Source organism: Mercenaria mercenaria, chromosome 4 (assembly GCF_021730395.1).
Source record: "Mercenaria mercenaria strain notata chromosome 4, MADL_Memer_1, whole genome shotgun sequence".
NCBI lineage: Eukaryota > Metazoa > Mollusca > Bivalvia > Venerida > Veneridae > Mercenaria > Mercenaria mercenaria.
In genome coordinates, this window is record NC_069364.1 from 42404019 (window position 1) to 42416474 (window position 12456).

Here is a 12456-nt window from a genome sequence, read left to right on the forward strand (position 1 = left end):
TTTGTGAATATTGCAGATGCATAACAGGAGTAAAATAATGAATTTTAATTTTAATTATTTCTGGATTCCATAGACACTGCACACATCGTTTTACAGCTGTTTTACTTCAAGTTCTTTTTAAAAAATTTTACTAGGTATATAAGCGGCATCTGTCATGAACCAAAATAAACATCATTTGTGATGATGGCAAGTGAAATAAAGGTGTATATTTGCTTTTGACAGTGTATTTACGGTGATTTTAATATAGAAGATTAATTAAGATACTAATTCATATTTCTGAATGATTTTTTTTCAAAGATCATTATTTTTAAAGCCATTTTCAAAGTTGTTGAAATTGCATGGAATTTTTACACTGTCAGTTTTTTCAGTTTCACAATGTGGATCAGCTAGGCCAATTTATATATATTGAAGAGTAGTGCCACTGAGCTTTCAGGTTAATTGCATTATTAAACATCAGTAAACACATAGAATTTTAGCAATGAAGGCTCTGAGTGACTCGTGAACATGACAACTGGTCACAATACATTTGTACAGCAGCTTACCCAATACTCTCAGGTGATTTATGACTCACCTGAGTCATGTATATTTGGCACAGATTATAAATCCTTTCAAAATACTCCGATTTGTTTGATTTAACTTTAGTTTTGTTTCAAGTGTGAAAGAGTTAGTGTAGTGATATATACAATATTATTAATATTACATTAAATTAGATCTACTAGCAATCATTTAAAAGTTGTCAATAAAATTTGCTGTGAATAGATTTATTAAGTTTTCAGAGTGTGAAAATATTATCTTGTATATTTGGGTAAATTATATGTTAAAAATGCCAAAAGCTCTTAAACTTCATTTGAAAACTCATGGAAATGCTGTTGGTAAAAGGGTATTGAATTTAAGGAGGTAGGTTACCTTCATATTTGTATGTGCGCATGTCCAACCGGAAGCTAACGTGACGATTTACGACGACGTTTACGACAAATTAAATGTGTTTGTATATTCATTCTCCTGAAAACAAATCATGAACCTGCCTCCGATCTGTTACTTTATGGTTTAATAATGCAGAAATAATGAATCAATCGCCGCAGAAACGCTTCAAAACAATGTTGCCTTAAAATGACGTCATTGACGTCATGACGTTACGTGTCAGTTACCGCGCAAAATTAATAGCTTTTATCTTGAAAGTACGTATTTCTGTGCATTTTCTTTATTTTAACTATCTTCAAATAACAAATATTTGCTGAAATATTTGTTATGAATCTTTTGCTCTGAATAATCATCAATATTTTGCTTCTTTTATGTAATTATATTGAAACGTTATGCGGATTGTAAGAAAATGGATGATGGTAACCAATGTTATTTGGAATATAGTTGGATGAAAGGTTACTTGTAACGGCCATTTTCAAATAAAAAATCTAGCAGTTTGATTTGTATTACCTATTTTTCAGGTTCCATTGATAATTTGTTACTTATATACTAAAAATAAGATCTAAAACTGTTCAATTTTTAGTAGAAAAATGTGATTCCTTAAATTTAATTGATGTTACCATGGAAACGAAGCCCGTGACCTATGTATCTAAATGTAAAATTCAAAAGCGTTGACACTGGTCTATTTAAGAAACACAACTTCGGCTTTTTATTTTCATTTCAACAATATCCATAAGAATAATATCAGCATGCTGAACGATTTTTCCATGAAAAATGCCAGGCGAGGGTACTGCCGTATGTATTCTAAGCTGTAAAATTTGTTTGAATAAATGCAAATAACAAGAAAATATAACTTACGTTAGAAATAATATGTTTTAAAGCTACAGTAACTAGAAAGATAATCTTATTCAATATTTTTTTATAAGAAATTACGACAAAAAGTAAGATATAAGCTATTTTAAACATCTATGTTGCCATGGTTACTGTAAACTTTAAGAAAACTAGGGTACCATGTAAAGTGCATGGTATTTTGCTTCTAATATTTCCCAAATATTCCATGTTAGTCATTAATAGAATGCCACTTAGGCCGTCGAAAACCCCTATTTTTATACATAGTTGTTTAAAAATGAGAGAAAATGCGTTACCATGGAAACACGAGCCCCGCGACATATGCATTTAAAGCTTATATTAGAAAGCTAACGTGCATACTAGGAAAATTAATATTTATGCAGACTTCTACGAATATCAATGAAACTAAAATACGCTGAAAAGTGTTAAATATCCGTATTTTCCTTCTTCTTTTAATATGAAATATCTTTAGAGGGTCATGTTCTTCAAACCTAGATAAAAATTGAACTTGAAGGGACAGAGACAAACGAAATTGAGATTGTAGCAGTTAAAACATCATATTACACGAAATACAAAAACATGTTGCGGTTAAACTAACTTGAATTTACCCTTGTAACAAGGTAACCTACCTCCTTAAGGAAAAGATTGTATAACCATTCTGATGGTTCAAGGGTCTACAGGTCCAGCCCTTCTCACAGTTTGGATGGAGTGGTAACAATTTCATTTAGTTTACCATTTGAACATTTTTATGTTATAAATATATGTTGTGACAAGATGACATGATTTTGAAACTGTTTTTACAATTTCTTGAAAGCTTATTTTTAGTAATATTACACAGATTACATATTATGTATTTACAACAATTTATAAGCTCAAAATTGATATTTTCCATTTTTTTTTCTTACTTCATGAAGTATATCTCAGAACTAATGATACAAAGGACAAAAAAATCTTTAAGAATAGAATGTTTATGTCCAATACTGAAATCTTGTTATTTTTAGAATGAATTAAGCTCTTAAAATCTATTATTCAGTAACTTCTGTTATCACATTTTTAGGTAACATTCATGGCATTTTTAGAAAGCAGTTGTTTGCTCAATGTTTAATTAGTCAGGTTTTCAGAAAAAAAATCTGTCTATTAAAATGGAGTATGTTTTTCTGGTGAGCAGCACTGGGTGGGTAGGTGACATCAAACTAATCATTTCCCCTCAAAACCCTATAATTAGTTTGGATTTATCTGTTGTCACTAAACTTGATATGTAGGTTACTAAGCTTTTATTAAGACAAAGTGGGTTTTTTATTTATGAGTCACTTGGGTCAAGGTCACTCACTGTTACCAAAATCAGAAGACTGGGTTTGTTCAATACATTTGGAAACAAATGAAATATAGTGATGAAAGTTTATGTGCTAATGGTGCCAGTTAGGATTGCATTTGTGGCCCGCAGGGCAAGGTACATGTTACAATTCCATTACTGAAAAATAGAAAAACGGTTTTGACTCTGTATCTTTAGCTTTGGTGTACCTATTGTCACCAAACTTGGTGTACATACATTTTATGAAGACAAAAGATTGGCTCGTAATTGGGTTCACTCACATCAAGGTCACTGTTAGAAATTAAGTTAGAAAATAGTTTTCACTCAGTGTTTTTAGCTCAACTATTCGAAGAATAGTCTAGCTATTCTACTCACCCTGGCGTTGGCGTCGGTGTCGGCGTTGGCGTTGGCGTCACACCTTGGTTAAGTTTTTGCATTCAAGTACATACAGCCATCAATTAAAGGCATATAGCTTTGAAACTTATTTTTTCTTTTTCTAGGTCAATTACCAACCTCTCTGGGTCAAGTCCCATAACTCTGACATGTATTTTGAGCAAATTATGCCCCCTTTTAGACTTAGAAAATTTTGGTTAAAGTTTTACATGCAAGTTATTATCTCCAAAACTGATGCAGATATTGATTTGAAACTTCACATATATCTTCGGGGTTATAAAACTAGTTGATAGCAGCAAGTCCCATATTAACTGATATGCATTTTGGTCAAATTATTCCCCCTTTTGAACTTAAAACTCTTTTGATATTTAACCTTTTTGGGTAATATTTTCCTGCTTCTGGGACAATATTTCGAATAGTCCTGCTTGGCTGTCTTACGGACAGCTCTTGTTAGTATTGGTAGACCTAACTTGGTGTGTTGAGACAAAGGCTGGGATTATCTTTTGGTCATCAATAAAAAACTCATCATAGTTTAACTATAACTGTTATGCACAGTAACTTCAATTAGGAATAAGCTATAGAGGAGAAACTCGGTATATATGTAGCTTACATGGAGGTGACTGCTGGGATTGCATTTGGAATTACTTTGTTAGTTGTGAGTTATTCATTTTACTGCTTTCATGCAGTTTTTGACCATACTTTTAGATTTCATATCAAAGTGTCAGATATTTCATGGTATTGCTATGTTTCTTGTTTAATATAAAACTTCTGTTTTACTTTAGACTCTGTATGAGAAGGATGGTGTTTACATACACATCAATGTAAATACACACACATCAGATAGAGATGCCCATCTACCAGGAAGAATTTACCTTCTTCAAAAGGTAGATACATTATACAGACTTCCACTAAACAACTTGGTAGTTACAGATGACTGGGTATCAGAATGTACAATGTACTGTGATGCAAAGGTTTCCTGGTCTGTCTTTGTACTTTTATCCCTTTGAAATAATTTCTTTAATGTACACAGTACTGACTGTGAAAATTTGCCATACTTGTAAAAGAAGAAGAAGAATGTAAATACCCAGAAGCTCTGTTGGTAGAGCATGGGAATAGTATGAAGAGACCTTTGATTCAAGTCCAGTTCTGGTAACGCATGTTCTCATCTGCCATTTGATATTGGGTAGTACTAAGTCCTATTGACGCTAACTTAATGAACAAATAAACTGTTGGTTAGTGCTCATGTATGTTAACTTTTTATATTTGTAGTGATAGATTGAATATCCTTGCCTACCTAGCGGGGAAATTATACATATATGTCTGATCACATGCTAGGGACAGATATTCCTGTCTTTCCCTAGCGAAAAACAGTGCAATTTTAGTGATGTCACTGTAGTTCTACTCAGATAGTGACATCATTAAACTATACATTATGTCAGGAAATACTCAGATTCATTTTTCATTGCAATCTGTTTTTGAACATGATGGACAAGAAAAAATGGTTTTATATGCTGTCAAAGAATAACAGCTGTTTTTTTCCAACTTTATCTTGAACAGACAGGCATGAGATCCTTATACTGTAGTCAGTTTTTATCATTGAATAACATTATTTTAAGTCAAAATATCTGTTTTCACTTCATGCATACAGGAAGAAGGAACATTTATTGAATGGAAGGCAGAAGAAGTAATGTCTCTCGACAACCACTCCGAGCAGGACTGGGCAATGATCAGTTCAGTGGGTTATCAGCCAGATAGAGGATCAGACACAGGTAAAACAGTCAGTTCTAACGCAACCCAATTTGAGTCGCATTTGCGGCCAGCATGGATTCAGACCAGCCTGCGCATCCGCGCAGTCTAGTCAGGATCAATGCTGTTTGCTAAAGATTTCTCAAATTCCAATAGGCTTTGAAAGCAAACGGCATGGATCCTGACCAGACTGCGCAGATGCGCAGGCTGGTCTAGATCCATGCTGCTCACAAATGCAATATGTTGCTTTTCACATGGTGCAACCCAATTTGTTTCCCTACTAAACAAAGAAGACTGAAATTGTGTGTTATTACGCAACACATGCAGTGTTTGTATGTCCCATTGATTACATCATAGTGTCAAACATTGTAGAGGCACACTGGAAAAGAATACCCGTAAAAAAAACAAAAAACAGACAGTGAAGATGTAGCTGATAATCCGTGATAACATGGTAGAATCAAAACAATATATTTCAGTGATTTCTCTTGAATAAAAACACAGTCTGTCATTCAGGTGCGTATAATATCACTTAAGAGCCAGGGTCACACTTACCTTATTGCTTTTAACCTTTATATGAGGATTACCTGTAGTCAGTAGATGACATCTGCGTCAGTACGGTAGGTGACATCTGCTAGGTCATTAGGTCAAAGGTCAAAGTCACAGCTTACAAAATCACATAGCCAATAGCCTATGATAAACCATCATGACGGCATAAAACTTTTTAAGTTTTATAAAGAGCTTTAAAATTTGTTCAGTTCTGAGTATGTATGTCATCATGTAATCTAATGCTTTGTTACAAATAATACCAAAATGATCCTTTGCAGATGCAGTTGATATTCTTTTGTTATGAGAAATTTGATATACTAGGCAAACAAAACAAACAAAAAGACAGTGTTTTAAGGTCTCTCGCATTGCATTATTCTCTTTCATTTTCTTGTCCTTAACACAGATTTTGTTTAAAAGTTTAGGCTAAAAACAGTTTATGTTTCGGTTTGCAGAGATCTAGATTATTCAGATTTTTGCCCTATTTAAGGTTCATGTTAAGTGATTTATCAATTCTCCTTGGATGAAATTTTCATTCTAGACATATATATTTTATAGATGGGTGTAAAGTCAGATGAGGTTTAAACCAAACTAAAGCTGAATTCGATCTACCCCCGGTACCTATTTTTCCATTGATTCTTCTTTAATATAAGACAGAACCATTCATATTATACATCTTTCTAAGTAAAACTTTAGGGTTATAATAGAAACTTTTTCCAAAATAACTTGATTATTTTCGAATTTTTTGTCAGAATCTTATAGGCATATCTTTGTCAGAATTCTTGGATGACTGCCTGTAGTCAGTAAATGACCCCTATTGTTTATTTGTTTTGTTTTTTGGTAGGAGGGAGGGTGGGGGTGGGTGTCAGTAGGTTGAAAAGGAAGGTTTGATTGACCTTTATACCAAAAACTGTTTCATATAAATAACAGGAGATGGCTAGGGGGATACAGTTGTCAGACTTCATAGGATAGTTGATTTAGATTGCTAGATGGCCCCCTGTTGTTTTGAGAATCAGTCTTCAAATGTCAGGGTCACAGCAACTTTGAGACAGAAAACCGTAAGAATGCTTTGGACTAAGTAGCATAATTATCTGTGGTCTGTAGATGACCCATATTATTTTGAGAGTGAGTAGATCAGAGGTCAAGGTTATAGTGACCTTAACATTGAAAATGGTTTCATTACCCGGTATCAATACTTCAGAAAAGCTTAAGCCAATGACCATCAGACTCCATTAACATGTAAATTACACACCCAGTTACCATAGACGGAAAGTCATTGGGGGCATATGTGTTTTACAAACGTTGTATAAAAACCAATTTTATTTACAGTCACCAAGATATATAACATTGTAAGAGATGCTTGATGAACATTTGAATGGATCAAAGATCATTAACCTTAGTATTTCTGTTGATGTATTTCAGTTGCTGACCAGAAAGCAGAGAGGAAGCGATACAACGTCAGTTTTGATGTACTTGATCTGAAAAGTTTTAAAAGGAGTGCGCCGAGTCATGGCTGGGCATATATCATCTTTATACTAAAAGACGGAACCACCTACCCTGCTGTACACTTCCATAATGGAGGCAGTAAAGCTTTATTGAAGGAACTAGAGAAATTTATTCACATTAGGAGGTAAGTATTTAAGTTAAATTTTTCTCTTGTAGTGAATTTGTACGAAAAAAAATGAATAAAGTTATGTCCACTCATAATTTTGAGGGGTTATCTGTTTGTCTGGATACAGGATGCAGACATCCAGATATTTGACTGTTGTAGATATTTCTGTCTATTTTTCCTATTGTATATCCAGATTACTGGGCACCAGTCCTAAAAGAGCTATTAATTTTCAGGTATCTAAATTTAAAATGAAAACAGCCTGTTTGGAACTAGTTTTCCTAAACGGCTGCTTGAAATTCAGTATGAATGTCACTGTTAAGGCATGTTTCTTTGTATTCTTCTTGTTTTAAAATCAGCATAAGATGGTTAGCTCAATGTTATACCCGGATTTCGCCCGAAATACCAATTTTGCCTAATTTGCATTTGTGTCAGTCAAGCTAGTTGCGCATGCATTTGGTACACCTGCAGGACATGCCAAGTGAGCCTGATTGAAACATTATGGTGCATTTTGGTGTTCCGTACAAATGGTGGAGATAGCCCAGTATGGTGTGAAATGAGCCCATTTGATATAATCATGTACTGCATAAGATGAAATTAAGATTGTTTGTAATACTTCTATTCAAAACTTTTTTAGCTCGACTATTCGAAGAATAAGTAGAGCTATCCTACTCACCACGGCGTCGGCGTCGGCGTCACACCTTGGGTTAAGTTTTTCGTACCAGTCCACATTTTGACAAAGTCTTTTGAGATAAAGCTTTGAAACTTTCAACACTTGTTTTCCATCATCATGGCCAGTTATAGGCAAGAGCACATAACTCCATCAAGGATTTTGGCTGAATTATGGCCCCTTTTGACTTAGAAATCATGGTTAAGTTTTTCGTACCAGTTCATATTTTGACAAAGTTTTTTGAGATAAAGCTTTGAAACTTTCAACACTTGTTAACCATCACCATGTCCAGTTATAGGCAAGAGCACATAACTCCATCAAGGATTTTGGCTGAATTATGGCCCTTTTTGACTTAGAAATCTGGGTTAATATTTCGTACCAGTCCACATCTTGACAAAGTCTTTTGAGATAAAGCTTTGAAACTTTCAACACTTGTTAACCATCACCATGTCCAGTTATAGGCAAGAGCACATAACTCCATCAAGGAATTTGACTGAATTATGGCCCCTTTTGACTTAGAAATCTTGGTTAAGTTTTTCGTACCAGTTCATATTTTGACAAAGTCTTTTGAGATAAAGCTTTGAAACTGTCAACACTTGGTTACCATCACCATGTCCAGTTATAGGCAAGAGTACATAACTCCCTCAAGGATTTTGGCTGAATTATGGCCCTTTTTGACTTAGAAATCTGGGTTAATATTTCGTACCAGTTCATATTTTGACAAAGTCTTTTGAGATAAAGCTTTGAAACTTTCAACATCTGTTTACCATCACCATGTCTAGTTATAGGCAAGAGTACATAACTCCATCAAGGATTTTGGCTGAATTATGGCCCTTTTTGACTGAGAAATCTTGGTTAAGTTTTTCGTACCAGTTCATATTTTTTGTAAAGTGTTTGACACATGGCTTTGAAACTTTTATCACTTGTTAAGTATAATAGTCTCTATCTGTAGGAAAGAGAACATAACTCTGTCATCTATTTTGGCTGAATTATGGCCCATTTTGGACTTTGAAATTGGTTCTGCTTCCATACAAGTCCATGTTTTGTCAAAACTATTTGACATATGGCTTTTAAACTTTGAACACTTGTTTATCATTATGATTTTCATCTGTAGGCAAGAGTACATAACTATTTTGACTGAATTATGGCCCTTTTTGGACTTTGAAATTGGCTCATATATTGCCATTTAGTGCAAGACTTATCGAAATCAAAGTAATACAGGACCATTGTTTGTCTAATCTATTTATTTCTTTTGTCTGAATATCCGTGGAAATATTTTGACACCATTCTTCAATCAATACTTCAAATAGTCGAGCGCGCTGTCATCAGACAGCTCTTGTTCAGTTACCTATTTCATATGCCTGTATTTCAGATCGCCACAAGACAGCCGATTGTTCATCATACAGGATCATGACCCCGAGGCTCTGTCAATGTCATTTGATGAACTTAACCTCTTCCAAGATTCACAAGGCGACCTAGTTACAGTAAGTGTGTCTAATCTTGGATCATGATCAGCCTGCACATAAATGTTTTATATTCATTTATGGGTAATTTTTTATGGATTTCATGGTGCGTCAATCCACGACATTTAATCCCAATGAATAAATAATGTTCCCATTCATGTAACCAACAAACATTGAAATCCACAATTTCAAATTATCATGAAATAGCTGTTTTGGCCAAAATCACATGATTTCATAAAAACGAAATATTAAACAATTTCACAGTATTGACTTTGATTTTAACCTTTAGTCTGATAAATTTCTTAACCTTTACAGAAGAAAAAGGCCTGCTGTGTACTCTTGCTGTGTACATACAGCGTATATGATGCGTACATGATGTGTACTGAAATCAAGGGCTTTAAATAGTACGCAGGATATACACCGCACATACACCGATAGTACGTTTGTAGTACACTTTTGACATGCAAATGAGCTCTGCCACGTACTACTTGCTGCGTACATGCTGTGGACTACATAGTACACATGATGTACGCTGGAGGAATTTAGTATGCGGGAAATAGTACGCAGCATGTACGCGGCACATACACTTTTCACATGCAAATGAGCCTGCGGTGTACTACCCCTGCGGCGTACATGCTGTGTACTCCTGGCCCGAGTCCTGCGGCGTACATGTTGTGTACTCCTGCTGCATACATGCTGTGTACTCTTGTGGCAAAACTGCTGTGATAATGTAAATTCCTTACCCCACCAACTTTTGTATGCAAATGCTGATCATTTGGACAGAAAAAAACAGAAAAAAGATAAGTGACATGCATCAATAAGTATTTGCCCTTACCAAAATAATGTTGATTGATGTTACCAAATAAATTAGTATGCTTTTCTTCATCCACTTTTCAATGAAATAAATCAATTTTTGTAGCATGTAATTTGGTAAACATTTGAAGAAAATGGCATAACTGCATCAAGGGGAAACAACTTTAATGCAACTAAATATAAGTGTTATGATTTATTATAGACGATGTGTGCGTAGTATATATTTATTTTGATTAAAGTCCATCTGAGAACAATCTAGGACTGGAATTATATAAGCATTAATACACTTTTACGTCCGTAAAAAGTAGCGCACCAACAAATTTTGGATTGATTTTTTCCAATGGGGCGAGCGCAGCTATTCTATGCTATTAAGATAAAAGTTACTTGGAAATCAAGTTCTTGCTTCCAAAAAAAAAAAAAAATGTACAAATCCTTCCTGCATGAAGTGTACTTCAGACTTTTACCTAAAAAAATTCAAAGTATAAACACCAAAAGAAAATGAACAAGTCCCTCCCGCGTATATGAAGTTTACTTCAGACTTTAACTTATAAAAAAAAACTAAGTATAAATGCCAAAAGAAATTGTACAAGTCTTTCCCGCGTATATGAAGTGTACTGCACAAATTTCAAAGTATCTGCGGTGTACATGCAGTGTACTATTTTCTTGTACAAGTACCTCCTGCGTACATGCAGTGTACTTCTTAAATTTTCAGAGTCTGTGCTGCGTACCTGAAGTGTACTAGTGACCTCCTGCGTACATGCTGTGTACTCGTCGAAATAGTACGCGGCATGTACGCAGCATGCGGTGTATGTAAAATGTACTCCACTGGCGTACTACTGTGTTCGCGGCATATACACAGCAAATACGCAGCATGTACGCCACAGTGGCTTGCTTCTGTAAGGGAAATGGACTGGTCCATCATTCAATTTTGGCAATACCATTTATTTATAATTATTCAGAGGGGTGTTTATTGAAAATTTACTGACAAAATAGCGAACATGCAGACTAAGATCAGCCTGCACATCCATGCAGGCTGATCTTAGTCTGCCATGTTCGCTATTTTGTCAGTCGTGCAGGCTGATCTTGGTCTGCCATGTTCGCTATTTTGTCAGTCATGCAGGCTGATCTTAGTCTGCCATGTTCGCTGTTTTGTCAGTCATGCAGGCTGATCTTGGTCTGCCATGTTCGCTATTTTGTCAGTAAATTTTCAATGAACACCCCTGCACAGATGTGCAGGCTATCTTGGTCAGCACTGATTGCAAAGCCAGAATCACTTGCTGCCAGCAGGCTAAAGGTTAATACTTTAAAGTCATTTTATGAGAGGCGTGGCTGATTTTACAAATATTACTCAAACTGAGAATAGGTTATTCTCAAAACTCTTACGAATCAAATGGTCTTAAAGGTTCTCTCCCACAGATGGGATGAAATTTTCAACATGTTTTTTTCCACCAAGTTTGGCAATAGGAATGTGTATAAAAATGATAAAGTGAGTGAAAATTTGTGTTAGATATGGGTGGTTTTCAAAATAATGAAGCAAAAGTGTGACATAGGGGTTGAAAATTCAAACTTATTTCTTAGGGTGGTCACCTATTTTTTATGATAGCAAATACTTCAAATTTGAAGGAAATAACTCTCAGAAAGTGTTGAGACATGCCAATAAGAAAATATTTCAGCCTTTAATTCGAAAGTTCAGTGATTTTCCCATAAGATGGGTGATAAATGTTGCAGTGTTTTATGACAAGGAAATATGTATAACAGTAATTTTTTCAACATAAATGATAAGTAATGGGTGTATGTGTATGGTTTGAAACTTATTTAATCATATGTTTGTGGACATTGGTTTTTAAAATCACCCTTTCTGCACAAATCTGACATGAAAATAAAACTTTACCTAGAAAAGTTGTTGCTGAATGCAAAATAACTAACATATAATTATAAAACCTATTTTTTTCTCTCACTTTGCATGTTTATAAACCACATGCCAAATTTCAAGAATGTCCAGTAATTCTAATTTCTAGAATTGTCAGCTCAAAATTGAGTTATTTTACAGATGCACAGGGGACACATACTGAAGATCAGTGTAATATTCATCCATTATTAGTTTTCTATTCATAAAAAGACTAATGGTAATCAACTT

At 34.6% G+C, this 12456-nt stretch overlaps 1 protein-coding gene across 2 annotated transcripts in view; it reads left to right on the forward strand.

The window, feature by feature from the left end:
* The first annotated feature begins 44 nt into the window (after window positions 1–44).
* Window positions 45–12456, forward strand: part of LOC123551550 (TBC1 domain family member 15-like) — a 31057-nt gene continuing 18645 nt past the window's right edge. The window contains exons 1-6 of one of the 2 annotated variants that reach the window (XM_045340579.2): window positions 675–889; window positions 2404–2481; window positions 4258–4359; window positions 5124–5244; window positions 7187–7394; window positions 9416–9527. In XM_045340579.2, the coding sequence (XP_045196514.1) occupies window positions 815–889; window positions 2404–2481; window positions 4258–4359; window positions 5124–5244; window positions 7187–7394; window positions 9416–9527 (696 nt within the window). In that variant the 5' untranslated portion in view covers window positions 675–814. Of the gene's footprint in view, window positions 202–674; window positions 890–2403; window positions 2482–4257; window positions 4360–5123; window positions 5245–7186; window positions 7395–9415; window positions 9528–12456 lie in introns of those variants that run through there. The other variant, XM_045340580.2, reaches the window with a different exon arrangement.